This window comes from Protopterus annectens, chromosome 14.part0 (genome assembly GCF_019279795.1).
Source record: "Protopterus annectens isolate FY-2018-M chromosome 14.part0, PAN1.0, whole genome shotgun sequence".
NCBI lineage: Eukaryota > Metazoa > Chordata > Ceratodontiformes > Protopteridae > Protopterus > Protopterus annectens.
Genome location: NC_056748.1, coordinates 741642944 through 741665360, shown reverse-complemented (window position 1 = coordinate 741665360; position 22417 = coordinate 741642944). Strand labels below are relative to the sequence as shown.

Here is a 22417-nt window from a genome sequence, read left to right as displayed (position 1 = left end):
TTCACTACTTGTATCTTATTACCCATATCCATTTCCATATCCATATGTACAAGAGCTTCCTGTCTCTCAGTTTTTGTATTATATTTTGTTTAGTCTTTTCTCACATACTAACAGAAGCCTTTTTAATCCATTCTGCTAAATACTTTGTCTTATTGAGGCACCATAGATAATGGGTATTGTTGAACCAAGTCAAGAGTGAGTACATAATTTACAGCTATAGCCTTTGTTTTATCTTCATTAATTTCATTCCCTGAAAAAACTTCAAAACTGTCTCAAAATGTGCCACAACACCTAGATGTCCTTTTCTGGATTTATCACGTACAAAGTAATATCATCTGCATATAGATCCAACTTTTTTACCATACCAATAATATCCTTGAATTTCTGAGTCCATTATTTACTTTACCAGTAAATGTAAATATTAAGCAAATAAAGGGCATTCTTCATATATACTCCTAATTAACACTGTTATTGTACCAGGGAATCCAAATGCTTCTGTTGTCCTATTCGTAAAATCCCACCTTACTGTGTTGAATGCTTTCTATAGTTCAAGAAGCATCAACAACAGCAGTATTTTCTTTCCTTCTGCTTCCCTCTGGATCATCATTGTTCTATTAATATTGTCAAATGTTTGCCTCTTCACCACAGAACCACATTGACCCATATCTATTTTGACAACACCTTTGCTATTCTTTTAAATAGTATAGACATAAATACTTTATATGCAATGTTTAAAATTGAAATGGGTCTATATGAGGCTGGGTGTGATGGATCTTTATCCTCTTTGGGTAATAGAAAAAACACAGCTTTCTTCTAAATTGCTGGTGCTTTCCCTTCTTTTAAAATGCTATTAAACTAAATTTGTTAATATATGGCTTTCTGGCATATGTACAAGGACATTGGGTGGTTTGATAGGTTCCCTATTACGCTGTCGCAGAAGCAGTTTGTCGAATGCATCTTCATCGAACTGAAAAGCGTGAAAAGGCAAAATAGCAAAGCGGCTTTTCAGCAAATTCTTTCCCCGAGAAACAATTTGCTTGTCCGCTTTCACTACTTTGCTGTTTTCGGCACTGTATTACGATCTCGGAGTTGGTATATTTAAGTAGGCGGATACAGCCCCCACATTATGCAATGTTTTACATTTTTTTTTCTTTTTTCGGAACAGCGAATTCTTTCCCTTGGAAAAAAATCACTGTTCTGAGGTTTTGACGATGTAAGCTTTCGCTTACATGGGTTCGATTATTTGTCGTTTGCTGTTGTGAGCATGCGATATAATATAGACCCGGTTTGATAGATGGGTCATTTTTTCAAAGTATGTTATGATGAACTCAGGACTGACAAATATTTTCAAACAATATAATGAATAACTGTAGGAATTAAGGGTAGATATTTGCTGATTTTATCTTGAGTCCAAAAATTAAAAGATGATTACTTTCCAGGAAGTTGACTCTTAAGATAAAGGAATTAGCTTGTGTATTCCAAAAGGTATGTTAGTTTCTGAATAAGTATGAGAATAGTTAATTTGAAATTGTTGTTATTGTTTTAATTGTTAATATTGCTCATCTGCTATATGGTATATATATATATTTAGAGTGATTATATATTGTTGATTAGTTTGCTAAATGTGTAGTATGTGATACATAGTTGAGTGTTAATAATGTTGTCCTTTAAGTGTCTGTCTACCTGCATCTACAGAACTGAGCCATTCACTTTCACTAGTTGATGACCTATTGATGGATATGATGGTGATTTATTTATTTATTTGCATGTGATTACCAGGAAAGTCCGACAGGGCAGATACCCATTTTCAGCGGATGCCTGGGGAGAAAAGCTCCACATACATTAAAATGACTATGCATACATTGTAGTAGATGGTTACATCGGGAAAAGCTCCACATACAATAAAAAGATTATACATACACTAGAGTAGATGGTTACATCAAATAACAGTGTTGGTCATTATTTGGTTACATATTAGAGAACAAGTTTGAACAATATTTACAAAATATTGATAGAATCATAATGGAATTTTCCTTTGTTGTTTATAGTAATGTTCCTTCTGGAGAGTATTAGAAGTAAAACTGTGATGATATGTGGTATTCTGTTATACTGATTTTAATTTGTGTAACTGATGGAATTTAATTGATAACACGTACTGTTGGTGAATGTCAGTAAAGACATTTTGACCAAATAAAAAGATGAGAAGCTCTCCTCAGATCCATTTTCACACCACCCATGCAGTTGTTTGGATTGACAACTTAATAATGCTTCCTCCCAAGAGTGAGAAAATTTTAGGCAGAGAAAACGTATTTGTGCCTGCTCTGCGGCTTAGAGTGATGGAACTATACCTGAGACAATCCAAGTCTGATAACAGCCTGGAGAGTTTGTTGTAAATGGCCAGTATCAACTTGTCCATTGTTTTGTGGAGGGCAGTTGCACTGCATAAGCAGTAACTCAGGAATATGAGAATACTTACTGTTGCATCATACTGCACAGGACAGGTTCAGGGATACAAGCATGGTCAAAGACTGTGTAAATTCCATCTCAATATCATGGATGTATAGGGCAAAAGCACTTGCAGTGGCTTGATTATCCAAGCACTTCGCTGTACCTGCCAGCCAGTAGGGGAAGCAATTCACTTAAGAGAATCCAGGCACTATGCCAGAATTGGCCTTGGTGTAGTAGCAACACCTGACGGTGCTTAGATAATGGAATTTAATATATGATGTTAATAAATCCCATTACCTATACATTGCATATTCTGAGTCTGCCCAAGAACACTATTGTCTGTTTGTTTGTGTCTTTCAGCTTTTCCCAGTTAGGGGTTGCCACAGCGGAACTCTGGTCCGCTAATGATTGGCAGTAGGTTTTTACGTGCTGGCTTGCCGGGCCTAACGCACAACCTTCAATGAAGGAACGCCCATTCACGCATGTCGACACACACAAGATGCTCTAACTGAGAATCGAACGGGCAACATCTAACTGTGAGGCGACAACAAACACTATTGTCTGTGGTAGTACCTAAATGAACCTGACCTCTAGAATGCTACCTGTGTATTGGAGCTGAGTGCATGCTTGGCAGGTAAAAACCCTGTCATTCAGGCAAAAGTAATTGGACATGATAATTACATGCTGTAGGGAAAAACAACACTGGAAAAGTTAAAAGTTCAGTTGTTCTGGACACCAAAAGAAAAAAAAAATCTGCTTAAAGCACCTACCTATCGCTTATGTGCACTAACCTGACTTGCCCCACTACCAGCTTACTTTAGCCTGCAGTTCTGCTTACTCTGTATGTGAGATCTGGTACTGCAGGCATTTAAGCTGTGTGCATGCAGTGCTCCTTTCAGATACATTTGAAGCTGTTTCTTTGTGAAATACACTCATTGAAATTAATAGGTTACACTTTTAGTACTTGTGCACTAGCACTGAATTGTGGTGCAAGCTTTAGGAGGCCCCTCACATTATGAGCCTATTTTGACATAGTAATGCTTGGGGGGGGGGGGGGGGGTGCTCATTAGTCTCTGTGGTTTGAGGACTTTTAGAGCACTTTTGTTTTTCAGAATCGGAATAGTGTAAATGCTTGGAGTACTGTGCTACCCCAAATTTAAATTCTTTTCAAATCCAGCCCTATATTTTCTCAATTTACTTGCAAACACTGAGGGAATCCTACAGTTTAAAGTAAGTCTTCCCAGCTCAGCTTCCTGCCACCTCCACCCTCCAAGGGTAAGTGAATTAGAAAATACATTGAGGGCTTCTGAAGTGATCTTTGACAGACCATATGAAATACATTTGAGTTGCTTATTTTGAATTATTTTATGGTGATGATCTTGAAGATGTTATGATGGTGGAAAAATATTATATTGTTATTCTGGTCTGTCAGTTTAGAGCTGTAACACATTGGTTGATTAACAAGAAGTTTACTCTCTCATTTCTTGCTGCATGTCCTTTGCAGATTGCTAGTGTAGCTACTACATTGCTAATCCCTTGCCTTTAACTTATTATGATATATTGACACCTGTCTTTCCACTCTTTAGTTGACTACCAATAGTTAACTAGTAGTTGATACTGTGTTTTGTACTGCTGTGTACTGAGTTTCTTGTGTAGTCTGCTTTTAATTTGGGTTTACTGTTATTGTTTGGTGTTGCATTTCAAATGTGACTTATTAATATGTAGTATATATTCCGTTGCTTCTAACATGAAAAAATGACTTGGCTGACTTTGGCATTCCTTACAAAAAATAAAGAAGTTAGGAACGAAGTAGTTCTGCACATTGTTACTAGAAACTTTAAGATATTCTGCCATGTGAATGTAATTTTGGTCCCTCTTTTTGACTGCAGATTTCATCATCTTTCAACAATTTGGATCTTTTCGGTACAGGGAAACCTTTACCACCTCTGGATATCTGTCAACAGGTAGCTTCCATGACCCATATTCCACCATTAAAAAAGCCACCCAGATGGATCCAGAGACCAGTGGGAGCCTCATTTGCAGTAAGTCATTTATTTTATTTAAAAATGCACTTGCCTTGCTATGGTATGGAGTATAGAAGAGCTGAAATTCAAAAATGTCTGAGTTTTTGATAGAAAAGAAGTAGGTATTTGGAGTTAGCTACTGATTACTGCTGTATACTTTCATTGTGAAACAAATGTGCTGGACTAAGGGATAATTATGATGCTTCCTCTTGTGACACCCTACCCAGGTGACCCTTATGTTGATGAGACCCTCTGGCTTATAAGTTTTTCTTTAGACTAGCCATTAGTCTGTCTTATTCCTCTCTCTCTGTCGATGTGGCATAACCAGTACTTTATGTAGGAGAGGGAAGTCCTAGCTTAGCTCTGTCTTAGGAGTGGTTCTAAAGCAAACTGTCTTTAAATATGGGAAGCAGCTATGTGTTTGAGCAATCCAGTTATTTGAAGATGAACATGTTGTGTAAGCTGCCTGCTGAAAGACACATTATACCATCTAATCAGTTATTGTTAACTACTGCAACATTTTATTTTTCCTAACATGGGATTAACATTTTTCTGCTTGCTTTACTTAATGCACTGTTGTCCAGCAAACCCAGATTAATGGCTGCAACTTTATGAAACATTAAAGCTAGTAATATTTTTCTACAGATAACTCCCATACAAAGCAGTTATAGTTCTTTTTTGGCTGTTTAGACCTCTAAAGTTTAACTCTGATGAACTGTAAAAAGTACACATTTATATGTTTTAACTTCATTTCACATATAATTGAAAAATAAAATGGCCACATTAGGTCTTTCAGCTGTTTCATGCAGGTCTGTATTACCTTATTGAATGATGAAAAGAGCGAATGCTCTTTCATCGATCTGAGAAAAATCAAAACCCCTAAAGAGTGATGGCATGGACCATCGATTTTTTTTCCCAGGGAAAAAAATCGGTGGTCTGTCTTCGGGACTTTGCCATTTCCTCCACTGTGGTGCAATCACAGAGTTGGTATAAGTAGGGGGGGGGGGCAAAGCCCCCCAATTCATTTTGTTTTTGAACATTTTTGTTGTTTTTTGGGGGGGGGGGGTTTGTGGAGCAGTGATTTTTTTCCCTGGGGGGAAAAAAATTGCTGTTCCGTGTCTTCGCTTTTTTGGGATTTTGACCTTTTTGGATTGACGAAAGAGCATTCTCTATTTTCATCGTTCGATAAGGTAATATATAGACCCGTTTCATGCAAACACAATAGGCAGAGTAAGGTATTTCTGATTTGCTTAACACGTGCACGCTAGTCCTGCAAAGCCAGATTGAAGGCTGCTGTTTAACCATAGCAAAAAGCAGCAGGATTCATCATTTACATCCACACAAGCAGCCACCACACCTAGCAGTATTAGATAACTGTGTTGCCTGTGTATGCCTCATATGCCTCTGATTGAAAATAATGACAACAGTAATGTATTTCAGTTTTGCTTTCCCCAAATGAACAGTAGTCATGTAAAGTCTGTCACAACCTAGAAGGTTATCTGCTTTTCTTTTCCAAGAGTACATATAGGTAGACAGTCAAAACTTCTCCCTGTATACAACAGATCAGAACAGTGAAAACAGGACAACCTGTTCAGACTTTGGGAGCAAACATATTAGTATTTATAAAGTAACTGCAATATCAGAAAGCTGGAAGATAAGACAGTTTGTGAGATCCATGCTGCCTTGTATATGTGAATAATTGAGTTTTTGTCTTTCCTGCAACTGGCGTCCCCAAGAAGGTCAAGGCTCTGTACAGTTTCCTAATGCTAGCTCTGTTAACACATGCAGTAAAACAGCACTGTGTAGCAGCAATATACTTATATTACAATACAGAATTTAGTGCTGTGGGCCATTCAATGCAGCATCATTTTGGTGACCAACTTACAGACTCTGTTTCAGAATTTTGAACACCCTAAGAAAAAAATAGAAAATGAATTACTGCAAATGTACCACTGTCTGTGACCTTGGTTGTGTCACAGGATTGTGCCTTTAGCACTTTGTTGTCTTCCCAGATTATGAAGATGATGCATAAGCATATTGGTTTCAGAAGTACAAATCAGTGAGTTTATGAATCAGCCGTTCATATTGCATGCAGTTATCCTCCCTAGAAGCTGCAATCTGAAACTGGTTGCCTGTTCTGGCTATAAGAAAGCAGAATATTACTGAATGGGCAAAAAACTTCTAAGATCATGTGCTTTGTGTCATATTAACTCAAGCATTCCATGCTAGGCACAGGACATGGTGGCTGCTGATCTTTACCTAAAAATGATTCTCCAGAAGAAAGTACATAAGAATCACAGTTAATAATATATGTATCGTCCTTGAACAGGTAAAGCAGAAGTTTGGTGCCATGTGCAGGATCAAGGCCTTTCTGTTTTCAGAAACTAAGAGAAATACAATGTAGGGCATACTGCTTCCAGAATTGTTTTGTGGTGCATTTGTGTTATATAATCTGTTTTGTAATGTAGTTAAGATTAAAAAAAATTCTGCATTGGTTTGCCTCTGTCATTTTACCTCCTGTATATCATTGTGGATTTCTTATTTCTTTCAGAATGTACAGACTTTGCGTATAGGTTAAAGTCTCTCTCTTTGTTGCCTAAAAGCTTATCCATAAGCAATGTTGTCTTGACTTATGAATCTTTTTCACATGATTTAAACGTATCGGATAGCTTGAGTGTCCTCTCTACGTGCTTGCTATCTGTTACCAACTCCTTGAATAAAACTGAAGCTGCATGCGCAAGACAGTGTTTACCAGTAACATGGAATAGCCCACCATAGAGCATGTGCAGTAATCAACATGTTCAGCTCTTTAAAAGTAAGTTGCATAAATATTTTTAATCTAGTCATCTGTTTTTTAAATCACTGGAGATGTATCGTGGTGATAGTATGGTAAGCAAGACATAACAAACTTCCCTATCCTCAGCAACAGTTCCCAACTTATCCTGAAAGATTCGCAAGCATCTCTGTTGTGATCTAAGTTTGCTAGGGACCTCTTCTGAGTAGGTCATACCAAATACAGTTGCCAAAGAGCATCAACATTGAGAGCCCAGATCACCTCAGCTGTCCACTTCAACTTTAAACCAGTAGTGCACTCTGAAAGTCTCCTGGATTGCTAAACTCCTCACTTTGTCATGCAGATTAAACCCTGCAACAGAACTTGTTTTGTAAAGCGTATGTCCTTAATTTCATACTTTCTGCAGCTACCCAAAGTTATTGACCATATATGAAAACGAGGTGCTCTGCTTAACATTAAGAGGAAGCATATTTCACAGACGGGGAAGCCTCTGGGGCACAAATCTGTCCCGCCAGCAAGTTCTGTTAATTTTGCAGGCCATGTTAAAGTCCCTAGCATGAGTTACACACGTGTTGTTGGATTTGCGAGTATGCAGCATCTTCATTAGGGCAGGGTTGGAGATAGCTTTGTATGCCAAACATAGATCACCTCTGAGCAGCCTGAATGAAACAGAGTAGAGATACAAGGTCTTTAAACTATCCACATAGGAAAGATGTTTGAGACCCTCTATTCTCCTAATCAGGAATCTCTGTGGTCTTTCCAGCTGCTGTCGATGCTTAGCGAGGTACATGCCAAATGGAGCGTTATACTCTATTATTGGTCGGACAAATGAAGAGTACAGGTAGGTTTTGACTTCTTTTTTCCCAGAAGTGATATCCTTACTTATAAGGTGGGCAATGTAGTAGGCCCTTTACACAACAGAGGCTACTTGCTGGTCAAAAGTCAGGTCACTGTCAACCTGAGTGCCTAAGTGTCTCACTAGTGATTGTGTGCTTAGGGCGCTGTTGTTGATGTGGTAAGTTGCAGGAACATCATTTTCTCCAAAGGGAATGGTGATGCACTTTCTGGCATTGAGTTTGAGGCTATGTTCTTGCCACCATTTATTTGTTAGAGTGAGCCCCTCTTGGAGAATGTCCACATCATTTGAAGAATTAATGGCTGCTCCCAAATTGCAGTAATCTGCAAATCTGGTTAGTCACAGACCTTTATTTTTTGCCTGCACATATGAGAAGTAGATTCCAAAAAGCAGATGCCCCAAGACCGATCCCTAGGGTATACCACTAGTTACAGCTTTACTACTAGATGTAGATTCTCCTTTTTTGACCGCCAGTTGGCTACCCATCTAATGACATATGGGTTGATGCCTAACTGGGTGAGTTTATCTGTGATGCTTGACTGGGGAATGGTGTGGAAAGCTTTGGCCAAGTCAAGGTAGGCTGTATGCACCTTTTTTCCCTCGTCCAGGGCCCTGGTGCCTGTCTTGAAGAAGCCTACCAAGTTTAACAAGCATGATTTCCCTTTGACGAGCCCAAACTGAGTAGGATCATGTGCTCGAGGACTACCAATATCCTTGTTTATGAGGTCCATGATAATGTGTTACATGGCTTACAGATCAGGCTAGTTAGGCTGATGGGCCTATAATTTCCTGGGTCAGTGGATGTGCCTCCCTTATGCAGTGGGATGACAGTGGCTGTCCTCCACTGGATTGGAACAAATCCAATACTGAAGCTGTGACTGAACAGGGTGCCCAATTCTATTGCCAATTCCTGCTTGAGCTCATGGAGGATGCATCCTGGGATGTTGTCCGGTCCTATAGATGCAGTAATTTTTGCCTTTTAGAGGGCATTTATGACCTGTTCATTGGAGATGAGGGGTGGGGTCATGTGCGGGGTATGTCCTGATTAATTATCGAGGGGGATAGAGGGGTGAAGTTTTCACTGAGACTGTCTGCTAGTAAGTTAGCTATGTCGATGGTGTTTGTGTGAGTGGTGCCATTGACCACCAGTTCAGTACAGCTCTGGGTGTTTACCTTGAGGTTACGGACATAACTAAAGAGGCCTTATAGTTGTCTTTTGTTGAGGACGCCAGTTTGGACTCATAGTTAGCTTTACAGGATCTCACAAGTGCTCTTATTTTCTTGTTTAGGCTTAGAATATATTGCTTCCCCTTTGGGGCCTGCTTCTTCTTGCCTCAGGACATCAGTTTTTTCTTTTATGGTAAAGTCTGTTTATGGCAGAAGTCCACCAGGCTGGTTTGCTTTTTCTAGAGGACGATGTTTTAGTCCTGTCTGGTATCACCGTGTTCAAGCAGCTACACTGGTGTTTGTATAAATCTTTGGTGTAGGTTTCCATGTAAGTAACAGTACTCACAGGAGAGGAAGAAGCTACAAATCTGTTTATACCTGTCATATGTTTATATGAGGTCATAATCAGCTTTGGTAAAGCTTTTGTGTCTGACAGGAGCTGGGGGAGGGGGTTGGGGGTGATGGTGACTTCGAAGGTGATAGCTTTGTGATCGGATCTTACCGGGAAAGATGACACTCTAGGGGTGCTGCAGTGAACACCCATATTTGTCAATACTAGGTCCAAGATATTTTCACCCTTAGTGGGGGTAATGACCAGTTGGTCCAAGGCTTTGGAGCTGACAAAATCAAGGAATCTCTGGGTAAAAAACTTTGGCATGAGTAGTTCTTTCAGTCTGTGATAGGGTAGGTAAAGGTCCCCAGGATCAGGGTAAATGGTCAAATCTTGATAGATTCAAGCAGTTCCAGATAGGTGGAGTGGGTATGTTGCTTCAAGGATGGGGGCATGTAGCTGGTTATGACCCGATTAGGTGTTTTGTCAACCGTTAGCTGCACCTGAAGTATTTCATGCGCATCATACTGTTTGACCAGTCTGGAGGTGTTTTTGTCTTTGATGTATATTGGAACTCCACCTCTTTTAGATTCATTGCCCTCATTTTGGGGTCTGAATGTATGAAAGGATGAGTAGCCTAGCAAGGCTGGGATACTCAACAGCTTTGAACCAGGTTTCGGTGACTACACAGATGTCCGCATCTTATAGGGTTAAGAGTGCTCCCAGAGTGTGCAATTTTGTGTGGAAGCTGCTAGCATTAAGCAGCATATGACCTTTAATTTATTTTTAGGTGAGTTTTTTATGTTGGATATTTTGTCCTTGTGGCCTTGCCTTAAACATGTTAACATGACAAGTGAACGAAACATTCTGTTGAATTTTGAAAAACTGTAGTGTTGAACTTGCATCTGAACTCTTAATCTTCATCCAGACAAACAACTGGAAAAGAAGCCATCATCTGTAGTAACAGAAGGTGAACCAGTCAAAATGTATTAACTACATCTTTGTAGAACTATGTCAGATGAAAGTGACAAGTGGTATAACTAAAAGGAGAGAAACTGTCAGTGCAACTTAAAAGATGGCAATTGACTACATATTTTTATCTTATTTATTTTTTAAACATATTTATTAAGCTATCACTTGTGACATAGGCAAACATACATTTATATAAAAGAAGATGAACTATATTAACATGTTCACAGTTAGGTCATATTTCACATGTATTCTTCTACCCAACATAATAATCCAGTATTACATAAATTGGTCAGTCCCTGCTTTTCCCCTTAATCCTGATTCCTCCAAAACATTTTTTGCATGTATTGTTCCCACAATTTCCATTGTTTCTGTGTAATATGCTCCTACCCTTTTCAGGGTTAAAGATCACACTTCCAGTTCTTTTATCTCTGCTACAAAATTCACTACTTCATATACATGTATTTTAGACTTTGATATCCATTTTCTAGTAATTGCTTTTGTGGCAGCCAACAGGGTTAAGCTTAACAAGACTTTACCATGTCTAGGCAAGTCAAATCCTGTATCTCATCTCAAAAATTAATTTTCTTAGTTACACCCATTTGCTCTACAAGTATTTTTGACAGAGTACTCTGTAGGGAATTTTTAAAGTCTGGCAACTCATTACACTCCCAAAATATATGTTCTCAATTACCTCTTTCTTCCCCATCACACTTTCAACATTTGCCATATACTTGAGGAAATATTCTTCAAAGTCAGCTTAGGGTATACAAACCCTTCCAAGAAAAAAACCTAAATCTTCTACACTTTATTGCATACTTGTAAGCCATACATAAGTCATCCTATTCTTCCTTTGTGAATTGCTTATGCAGTCTCTCTTCCTAATCTTTTCTAAACACTTCTGTTTCATACAGCTACTGTGCAATATTTTATATACTTTGCTGTTTATCCATTTTTTATCAGCAGCTTCTGTTTTAGATTCAACAAAGAACTCTACCAGTGCAGGTCTTTCCTTAGGATTCTCCTATCCCTTTCTGTTTGCCTATACTCTAATGTCTATCCCTGATAGGGAAGGCAGTTTCTAATCTGCAATCCAAATGTCTTCTTAGCCTCTTCCCGTTTTGTTACCTTTCCCTCTCTTATTGATTGTTCCCAATGCCTTGGTTCCTTTGCCAGTTTCCTGCAGTAAATTCTAGCCCCCTCTTGCCTATTCTGTGCACCCCCTAATTGCAGTCATCCCTATCAGCAAAATCTATTGTCTCCATTCCCATGTTGGCTTAGTTCTTGGAATGATTTCTTCTACTTTATGAATATAATATTGTGTATGACTGTTATCTTCCTTAAGGATCTGCATCCAAAATCCCACTGTCCTTATTTCTGGAGTTCCCCTCCTGCTTCATCACCATCTTTTTCTACTTTGAATTTTATCTTTCTGTTTGTGTTACGTATAATAGACTTAACTGTGTGTAAATCTAAAAGATCCCTTTAAGTCAGGTAAACTTAAATCACCTTGTTCTATTAGAAGGATCAACTTATCCCACTTAACTATTGCCCTCTTTCCCCTTGATAAAATCCTTCAACTCTTTATGAATTACTATCTGTAACTTCTCCTGTGGTGGATAAAATGTGCCTGACCTTGTATAGCACTAAAGGGACTAAAAACATTTTGCTTCTTATATCTTGCTTTCCATATCTATAGACAAGAGCTTCCAGTTTCTTAGTTTTTGTATTGTCTTTTGTCTAGTCTCTTCCCACATAAGATCGTTATCCCTGCTATAACAGTATCTTTTTTTTAACCCACACATCTAAATGCTTCCTGCCCTCATAAATATGGGTATTGCTGAACCAATTCATGTATGGCACATAGTTTACAGATATAGCCTTTGTTTTATTTCATTAATTTTACATTCTGAGAAAACTTGAAACTCTTTCAGAATGTTCCACAACACTGAGATGTCATTTTCTGGTTTTACGAAATGCAAAATAATAATGTCTACAAATCAAGCTAACTTTCCTTGATTACCATATCAATTATATTTTCTTTGACAGAGGTTCTAAATATAATGCGAGTAACAAAAGGGAAAGAGGACACCCTTGCATGGTTCCTCTTTTGAGGTACAGTTAAAAAAGAACCCTCCCACTTTTATTTTCTGCTTCCGATCCCTCTAGTATCCTCCTAAGTAACCGTATTGTATCTGGGAAAGCAGATACTTCCATTGTCCTGCACATATCCCAGCTTACTCTGTTGAATGCCTTCTCTGCATGAAGACTCATGAAAAGCAACAGTATGTTCTTACATTCTGTTTCGCTGTGGATCTTTATTGTTCTAGTAACATTGTCAAATGTTTACCTGTCTTCCACAAAACCCCACTGATATATCTATTAATTTTGGCAATACCTTTGAAATTCTTTCAGTCATAATAGACATAAACACTTCGTAATCATGGCATAAAATTGAAATGGGCCAATATGAAGCTGGGTCTGATAGGTCTTTACTGTCTTTGGGTATTATAGCCACCACAGCTTTTTTTCCAGGATGTTAGTGCTTTCCCTTCTTTTAAGATGCTGTTAAACAAAACTTTTCAGATCTTTATTCATCACGTTCTTCCCTCCAAGCTTCCAAACCTCTACTGGAATACCATCCATTTCTGGCAACTTTCCTGCAGATTGGTTAGACATCACTGTTTTTGTTTCCTTTTCTCCTATCTTAACTGTTAATTGTTGAGCCTCATCTACCTCTAACCTTGGCATGTTTGTCTTCCATAAATATTTCCATTTGTGCTTTTTCTTGATTTCCACATTTCTCTGCCTTGTACAGATTTTCATAAATGTTCTGAAATATCTCTAATATCTGCACAGGATCTCTGGTTATTCTTGTTATGAGCTCCCTAATTTGGCAGCAACCCTTTCTACTTTTTGTTTCCCAAGTTGTTCTGCTAAACGTTTTCTGTGTTCTGGGGTTATCAAAAACAGTTGCTTTACAGCAATCTTTCTAAACTTGTGTATATTATTCATGTGTACTCTTTTTTTCTCTTCAGTGTTCTGCACTTGCTCCTCTTCTTGTTCTTTGAGATTCCCCCTGTTCTGAAATCCATTAAGCTTTGTCTTCCCCTTTAAATAATTATTCTTACTTCTTAACCATATCTTTTTTCTTTTATTTCTACCCTATTTTTAAACTCCACTTTTATTTTATCCTACTCATTAGCTGTAACTTCTGAAATGCTTTCTATCTTCCCTAATAACTCATGAATAATTTCCACTATCCATTCTTCAAATTCCTCTCTTTTTAATGGGTAGGTGGGGAAGTGCCATTGTTTAATTTTTACTTAATTGTTTTGCATTTGTATTCTAGGTATTATTGGTGCACAACCTGAAATAGTTATTGCATGTGTCAATGCTCTCAATTAAATGCACACATTCTTTTTTTGAAATAATTTTTATTGAAAGCATTTCTTAAAATACAATTATTAACAAAAATATCATATTTTATGATGAAATAGATAAAAACAAAAACACTGATGTAAAAGATCAAAATTAAGAAACTATGTACACAGATGTTCACTTTGCTATAGACAAAATAAGCTAAGACAAGTGAATAAAAATTATTATATTTCTATTATTGATTTTCTAATAATTCAATTATATTCTTCCATTGATTATATACTGCTGTATTCCTAGAAGATCTAGCTTTGATTGTCATTGATTCTAGTTTGGATACTTCCAGAAGAAGATCTGTAAAGTTTTGAAAAGAGGGAATACGTGATGATTTCCAATTTCTTGTAACTTCTTTCCTGGCTATGGACAGTACAGACCAAAGAAGCGTATATGTACTAAGCTTTACACAAGGTGGGACTGAAGTGTTAAATAAAACTAGTGATTTGGTAAGTAGAAAGTTATCAGTGAATAGTGCTTGGAGGAAAGAGTTGATATCTTCCCAGAATTTGTTCATACGTAAACAATCATAAAAGATATGTGCCCAATCAGCATTCTGTACCTTCATACATCTCCAACAAAGAATATTTTTATACATCTTATTTATGTTATGTGGAGTAATGAAGGATCTATTCAAAAATCTCCAGGTAAATATTTTCCATTTAGGTGATGAAGTAGTTTTACCTGCTGAGTGAAGAAAATTTGATGTGTCTTTATCTGTGGGGTTACACTTATTAATGTCAGAAAAGTATTCCCAATAATTGTCTGGAATTATATCTAAATCAGTTTTAATAGTTTTATATATAATTGACAGGCTAATTTTAATCAAGTTATTTTGCTGAGTAAAAGCAATCAAGTACTGAATAAGTTTGGGAATTCAATTTTAGCTGAGGAAGGTATTCAATCAAATTTTTTTTTTATATAATTTCTAGCTTCTTGTAAATCAAGCCATAAAGATGAATCAGTCATTTTCTATCAACAAAGTATTGACGGATTGCAATTCATTGTTTTTTAACATTTAATGCCAATAAATCAGATGTTTTTGTTCAAATATTGACATTTTATGAAAATTAGTAGTGACGATAACCCCCTGTGTGTATGCTGTGGGGAAAATAAGGAATAACCAACTTTCATATGATTGAAACCCATGAATTATGTTTTTAAAAGATTTTAAAATTATGTTAATATAGTTTGAAATAGAATTTTGTGTGGGACTAAGAGAAAAATATTCCTTCAAATTGCATATGAAGTTATTTACTAGATTTAGTTTAAAAAGGTTATTGTTACTATTTAAAGTTTGTGATGAAGACAAAATAAAATCCTTCCATTTTGCTGAGTATTTATTATCTATAAGATACAGAATGGTTTTAATAACTGAAGAAATTGAATATAGTTCCAAATTTGGCAATGCAATACCACCATTATTCCAGCTGTACATATGGTGTGTTAGAGAAATCCTAGGTTTAATTGGGAACCAAAGACATTTTTAATCATATTATTACATTTTTTAATTATTGTATAAGGTGGGGGATAGAAATTGATTGTACTATGTATAGAATTTTTGGTAAAAGTTTCATTTTTATAATTGATAGTTTCTCCTTTATTGAAAATTTTATTTTAGACCATTTCTGTATTAGTTTATCTGTTTCTGTTAAACTATTATCGAACTTCAGTTTTTGAATCTTTTATATTTTTGGCAATAATTATACCTAAATATTTTAATTGCTGGGATTGTGGGATATATTTTTCAAATTCCTTTTGAATATTATATTTATTTGGGCCAGTTAACAATTTCTGTGTTTTATTCTGGTTAAATTCTAGACCTGAGTTTTTTGAAAATAATCTATATCATAAAATAATTATTGAATTGTTGGATTTTTGCCCCCCAGAGTAATCAGAATGTCATCTGCAAACATTTGAATCTTTGAAGATTTATTAAAACTCATTTAAAAACCTTTAATATTACTATTTTCTCTGATCAAATTTGCCCAAGGCTCCATAACTAAAGTAAATAAAAGAGGGGATATAGGGCAGCCTTGCTTAGTCCCTTTAGTAATAGGTATGGACTGTGATGTATTAGAACCAATTTTAAAATAAGCAAGAGAGCCTGAATATAATTGGGTGATGAGATTTATAAAATTATTTGAGAACCTAAGTTCCTGTAGAAGAATGAAGAGGTAATCCCAACTGACCGTGTCAAAGGCACAATTTATGTCTAAGCTAACTGTAGTTAGGTTATTTTTTTGGTATTTAGTTGATTCGATTAAGGTTATTATTCTTTTGATATTGTCATATGTTCTATTTTTTATGAAACCAGTTTGGTCTTCATCCACTAGGTTGGAAAGAAAATTTTTAAGCCTCTTTGCATATATGGACATAAACATTTTATAATTTGTGTTTAATAACGATATAGGTTTATATGAACTACACTTTACAGGGTCTTTATCTGATTTTAAAATGGGAGAAATTAATGTATATTTCCATGATGGAGGGATAGTATTATTAATTTGTATGGTATTAAAAATTGAAAGTAACAATGTAATAGCTTCATTGGGTAGAATATTGTAGATTTCTGGAATAATACTGTTACCTGGTGCTTTGTTTTGTTTGAGTATATTAATTTGTTCTTGAATATCGTTTAATGTAATTTGTCTATCCAAAAGCTTAGTTTGTTCTTCTGTTAATCTCTTTTTGTAGTGTTTATTAGTAAAAGCTTGAGCTTCTTTCGTTGGATTTATTGGTGCATAAGATTGGTTTAGTTTAAGGGAAAAAAATCTCTAAATTCAATTAATATGTTAGTTATATCAGATACTTTTTTTCTTTTGAGGTGAATATATTTCTTTAATGTGATTAAATTTGTTTAATCTTTTAACTTTGTTAGCTAAAATATTCAACGATCTGGGATTTATTGAAAAATTAATAGACTCAAATTTTTCTAGACTAATCATAATTTTATGGTTTAAATCTCAAGGTATTTCTTATTTAGAGATTTTAATTCATCTAGTTTGGATTTTTCATGTTGATTGTTTGATAACTCAAGGTTCAGAATATCAAGTTTAGCTTGCATCTCTCTTCAATCTTTATCCCACAAAAGTCTTTTTTTATACCAATCTGTTATTCTGCCAAATAAATATGCCTTCATTGCATCCCAGACAAAGATTTCAGGTTTATTAGTGTTGGAGTTAAATTCTACGAAACTATGAACTTTCTAGTATGAAGGAGTTAAAATTATTTAACTTGGTGATGTATGCTGGTATCCGTTTTATCTGAACATTGGTGCATGCATAAATATATATATCAAAGGTTATTGAATTGTGGTCTGAAAATGGACATGTAATAACTTTTACATTAATTAAAGAATCTGTTAAACTGTTCTAGATAAAAACTCTGTCTATTCTTGAGAATGTATTGTGTCTGTGTGAAAAGAATGTATAAAATAAGGACTTAGGGTTAGCATAATAATATATTTCAATAAGAAGAAATTTGAAAATTCTTTTAGTAATCTGGCTGAGCTCGAAACTCTTCTCTTATCATTAGAAATAGTCAGAACTATCAAAAATGCAGTTAAAATCACCAGCTAATATAACATTGCTTTTAAAAAATTGAGTAATATGATCTATATATTGTTGTGCTGAGCTCTGTCCAAGGCCCAGGAATCCAGTACACGTTAGAGTAAAAATTAAATTATTATATTCTATGACAATAGAAGCTACCATACCTTTATTATCTTTGTATGAGTCTATTATTTTAGGTAGAGGTAAGTTGTTATTCCAGAGTATTGCAACATCTCTTTTTTTTTTTTTTTGGGTGTGCTCAGAACTAGTGAGTAATGAAAAAGATTTAGATTCTAATTTGGAAATATCACCCTCAATAAAATGAGTTTCTTGCAAAAAGATTAATTGTGAGTTATTCAACTAAAGATGCCTGTTTAAAGACCTCTTATTGGGGTTATTTAATCCATTTATGTTAAGGAACATACAGTGTAAAACTACCATAGCTTATGTGTATTATGGTGTAACAAATATTGATTAATACACATAATGAACTTTGACTTGTGAGATGACATTAGAATAATGTAGGGAATACAGCAATATATAGAATGTGAAACATAGATAAAAACTTGAAGATTAAAATTATATGAATAATATTTTACTATACTTGTTTTAGTGAACATCAGAAAAATATTAACAAAAGGTAGATACAGAATCTTCTAACATTAAGACCATCTAGATCCCACCTGGAGTTATAAACTCTTAATTTGAGTGATATTAATAACCCAAATCAACAAACCAACCAACAGCATATTTCAATCGAGCTCCACCTAAGTATGATCTATTATATAATTAAAAACATGGCTTTTTAAATAATAATGTCTGTAATATACAAAAAAAAAAAAAGAACTCCATGTATATTCATTAAAACTCGAGTTGTAACATTTACTGATGCAGCAAGCCTACCCCACTTTAGAAGTCACTATATATATATATATATATATATATATATATAGAGAGAGAGAGAGAGAGAGAGATACCATAATTGCTAACAGACATGCAAGAAGACTACTGTAAAAACAAATGTAACTGGATTTTCACTTTTCTTAAGTTGTCATTATAAGCCAAAACTATATCAAACCATTCATTAACGAGAAAAATGCAACATTATAGTGAATATAATATATGTAGTTAAGCTAAAAATCTAACAAAAGTGAGAGAAACAGTTAAACCTATAATCTAAGACATAAAGTATAAATAACCTTTCCCAAACCTGCAACTAAAGCTATACCCACATTGTAATATATAGCAGAACAACAAAACTCTTTTTCCTTTCACTCATCTTCTTCTTTCCCTCCCTCCTTCCCTTTTCATCAATATGCATGCATATGTATAAAAATACAAGTATATGTACAGACAGACATACAGTTAAAATGAACCTAACCTGCTTAACTTAAGAACTCTAAACATATTACAGAAGCTGCAACAAAGTAGATGACATAAATTCCACTAGTCATTAAAGCATGTCATGTCATTAACACATATCAGGAGAACATGGAGTAATGTGTAAATAAAATTGCTTTAAAGTAATTTGAAGTTTAATATTAAACAAAATGAAACCTTGTTTCATAGACTAGACTCTAGTAACATGTACAAATGTTAAATAAAAATAAATAAATGTAAGCACTTTTTTTTAAAAAAAATCTGCTATGTAAATGTTTTACATCTACAAACTACATAACACTAGTACACATACAAGCAATCTATTGTAATGACAAGAAAGCTGAATTAGATTTACTTTAAATCAGCCCTTTTAACCCATTAAATAAGCTAACAGATCAGTTACCTCCTGTGTTAACGTAAAATGTATCTTGCAGATATTAAGCCTTTATAAAGGGATTTGTGAAGGTTTTACCTTTTTGGAGGGGGCAGGGCAATGTACATCTTGTTGCTTAATATGAGGATAAGAAGGATACAGATCCTACCATTCAAAAGAGACTGACGAGCTGAAGGTGACGTCCTGTTGCTCAAAGGAATTGTTCAAAGGTGCATGAGTCTATATGTCCAAGCCTTAGTTGCTTCATACAGCTCCAAGCTTTCAACAGGAAACTGCAGGAAGAAGAGACATCTAAGGATTCCTGCTCTCAAGAGCCTCTCGAGACACTTCAGCTCACCGAAGCCTTTTCTTCCTCGGGCCAAGGCACTGAAGGGGAAAAAAGAGAAAAAAAAAACGGAGAGAGAAACGGAAAAGAAACTTTTTAAACCACCATGCCTGCAAGTCCTCTATAAACCCAAAGCCACCAACGAACGGGGCTTAACCAAACCATCACAGTAACACACAACAAAACATCTAAAAATAACATCAACCCCAAACAAACAACAAGAAAAACAACCATATTATCACAAAAGAAATAAGGATTACGCTTCCCAGTACTACAAATGAACACACACACTCAATTTAACTGAAGCAGGCAATCAGGCAGAAACATGGCAGTGAGGCAACAGAAAAAAATCATCAACAGCTCCTGTAATACACAATTCCTACAGCCATTTGGAGACCTATAAATAAAACTTGTAATCAAAAGGGCATAAAGACTATGGGAAGAACAAACTTAAAACAATTAGTACCTGCACTAGTTTAACTAAATAAAGGGTAAAGACAGCCAAAGGAATGCTTAGAATACAGTTAAGTCAATATATAGCTACTTAGTATCAATAAAAGAAGACAAAATTAAACTAGTGTATTTATTATAGTCAGAAATATATGTAAACTAGGAACAATAAACAGGTTTTCTATCCTTTAGTATACAGAATATATTATAGTGTTAGTTTTGATAGGATATAGACAATATGGAATAATAATGAAAGCTAAGGCTAAAGTAACTAAATACTGTTAAAGTTATGTAATACAATATACTAATAATTAATATAAGTCAGTGGAAACACAAGCTAGAATCACAGTACAATAAAGAATATAACAACACTCACCTGTTGAACCATTTTAATTTTCCTTGACTACTGTGTCATGAGAAAAATCATTTATGAGGAAAAAAAATAAAGGAATATAAATTCCTTGATGCAGGAAATTATTTTTTGAGCCTCTTTTTGTGTTCTACTGTTTTCCAGGTGTTATTTTCAGCAATTCTCTTAAGGCTTGGACTATCCCAGTCCAGTTCATCTATTTTTTCCAGTATTTTGTTTGATTTTATATATTTGATAGCTGTGTCTAGTTCCTCAAATATCTTCGGACCGTCTTAAAGGAAGATTCTCAAGCTTGCTGGAAAAAGCAGGCGAGACTTTATTTGTGCTTTTATAAGTTCTTTAAGTAATGGTAAAAATTGTTTCCTTTTAGTTATAACAGAAGTAGAGTAGTCATTATCAAAACTTATGGTGTTATCTTTGTATTTAATAGGTGACATAGACCAAGCAGTTTCAAAACTATTTCTTTATCATGAATAGATAGAAATTTAACTATTACTGGTTTTGAGGAGTTGCTTTTTGTAGTTTTGGATGTAGACAAGGAACTGTAGGGTCTTTCTATACCAAAAGAAAGTGCTTCAGGTTGTTGTAAAATTTCTGGAATCCATATGGTTAAAATTTCTCCATATTATTTTCTTCTATATTGTCTGGTAACCCAAAGATTCTGATGTTATTTCTACGAGATCTATTTTCTAGATCATCTACTTTTGATTGAAGCAGGGTATTTTGTTTTAGAAGAAATTCTACGTTATGTTAATTTTGTTGTATTCTAGTATCTGTGTCATATAGAGATAATTCAATACTAGTAATTTGTTTCTTCTGCTCTTTAAGGTCTTGATGTATAGTCTCCATTTGGTGAGAAGTATTTTCTTTAAAAGCATCAATCTTCATGTCCATTTCGTCAATTTTTCTTGATAGTTCCTGAATAGTGGTTAAGAGTTTGAAACTCTTCTTTTATTGCTGAGTCCTGATGAGAGGATTTTGGGAAACTCATGCTGGTAACAAATGCCAGAAGCTAGTCTCTTAATATTTGACAGGAAAAATTAAAAAAAAACTTAAAAAATGTAATAATACTAACTAGACTATTAAAAGAAACCAAATATATATAAAAATATTTTTAGTTAGTTAAAATAAAAAAATTCCTGTCATAAAAGATATGATAAGGCAGACCTGAAAGAAAGTGCTGCTACTCAAGGCTCATGCTAAGCCATGCCCCCAAATGTGCACATTCTTGTAAAGTATTGTATCTGTTTAGTATAGCCCAGCTATTGCATCTTGGGGAGTAGTATGTAAATTCTCTCCATGTTCCTCCTACTACTGTATTCACATCTTCTGTACCAAATATTTTCATAAATTTCTCCAGAAATCCAACCCTCTTTTGTTATACTTTCCCTTCTAGGCCCACCAGATAAATCTTCCCTGTTGCAAATCAAATTCTAATCCCCACCCACAAGTAGTATTCCCTGCTGAAAACTGATTATTTCTCCCCAAATTCTTAAACATCATAATAACAGTTTTATGAGGAATATAAATACATACCAGCATACTTATTTTTTCCTTGTCAGTAGTCCTAAAATCTGCCATTATCATCTTTTTTTTCCATCTTGTATCACTATTGCAGCTCCTCTAACATTTAAGTACTCCCCTTTTCTTTTGTCCCTGATATTCTGCTAAATATCCATTCTGAAATCCTGCTCCCCTTTTCTTTTGTCCCTGATATTCTGCTAAATATTCATCCTGAAATCCTTTCTTTATCAAATTCACAAGCTCACTTCTTCGCAAATGTGTCTCCTGTAGCATTGCTATTTGCATTGTGCATTTCTTAGTATAATTCATTGCTCTTTTATTTTTGTCTGTACCTGTGAGACTATTCACATTCCTTGATAATCTGGAAAGTGACGCTATTATAAGTTATTTTCCCACCTG

General features: G+C 35.2%; 1 protein-coding gene across 1 annotated transcript in view; it reads left to right on the top strand.

Moving 5' to 3' along the window:
* SEC31B (SEC31 homolog B, COPII coat complex component) overlaps positions 1-22417 on the top strand; it is a 1631704-nt gene that overhangs the window by 695072 nt on the left and 914215 nt on the right. Inside the window, exon 11 of the mRNA XM_044055612.1 lies at positions 4338-4490. Within this exon, the coding sequence (XP_043911547.1) occupies positions 4338-4490 (153 nt within the window). The remainder of the gene's footprint in view (positions 1-4337; positions 4491-22417) is intronic.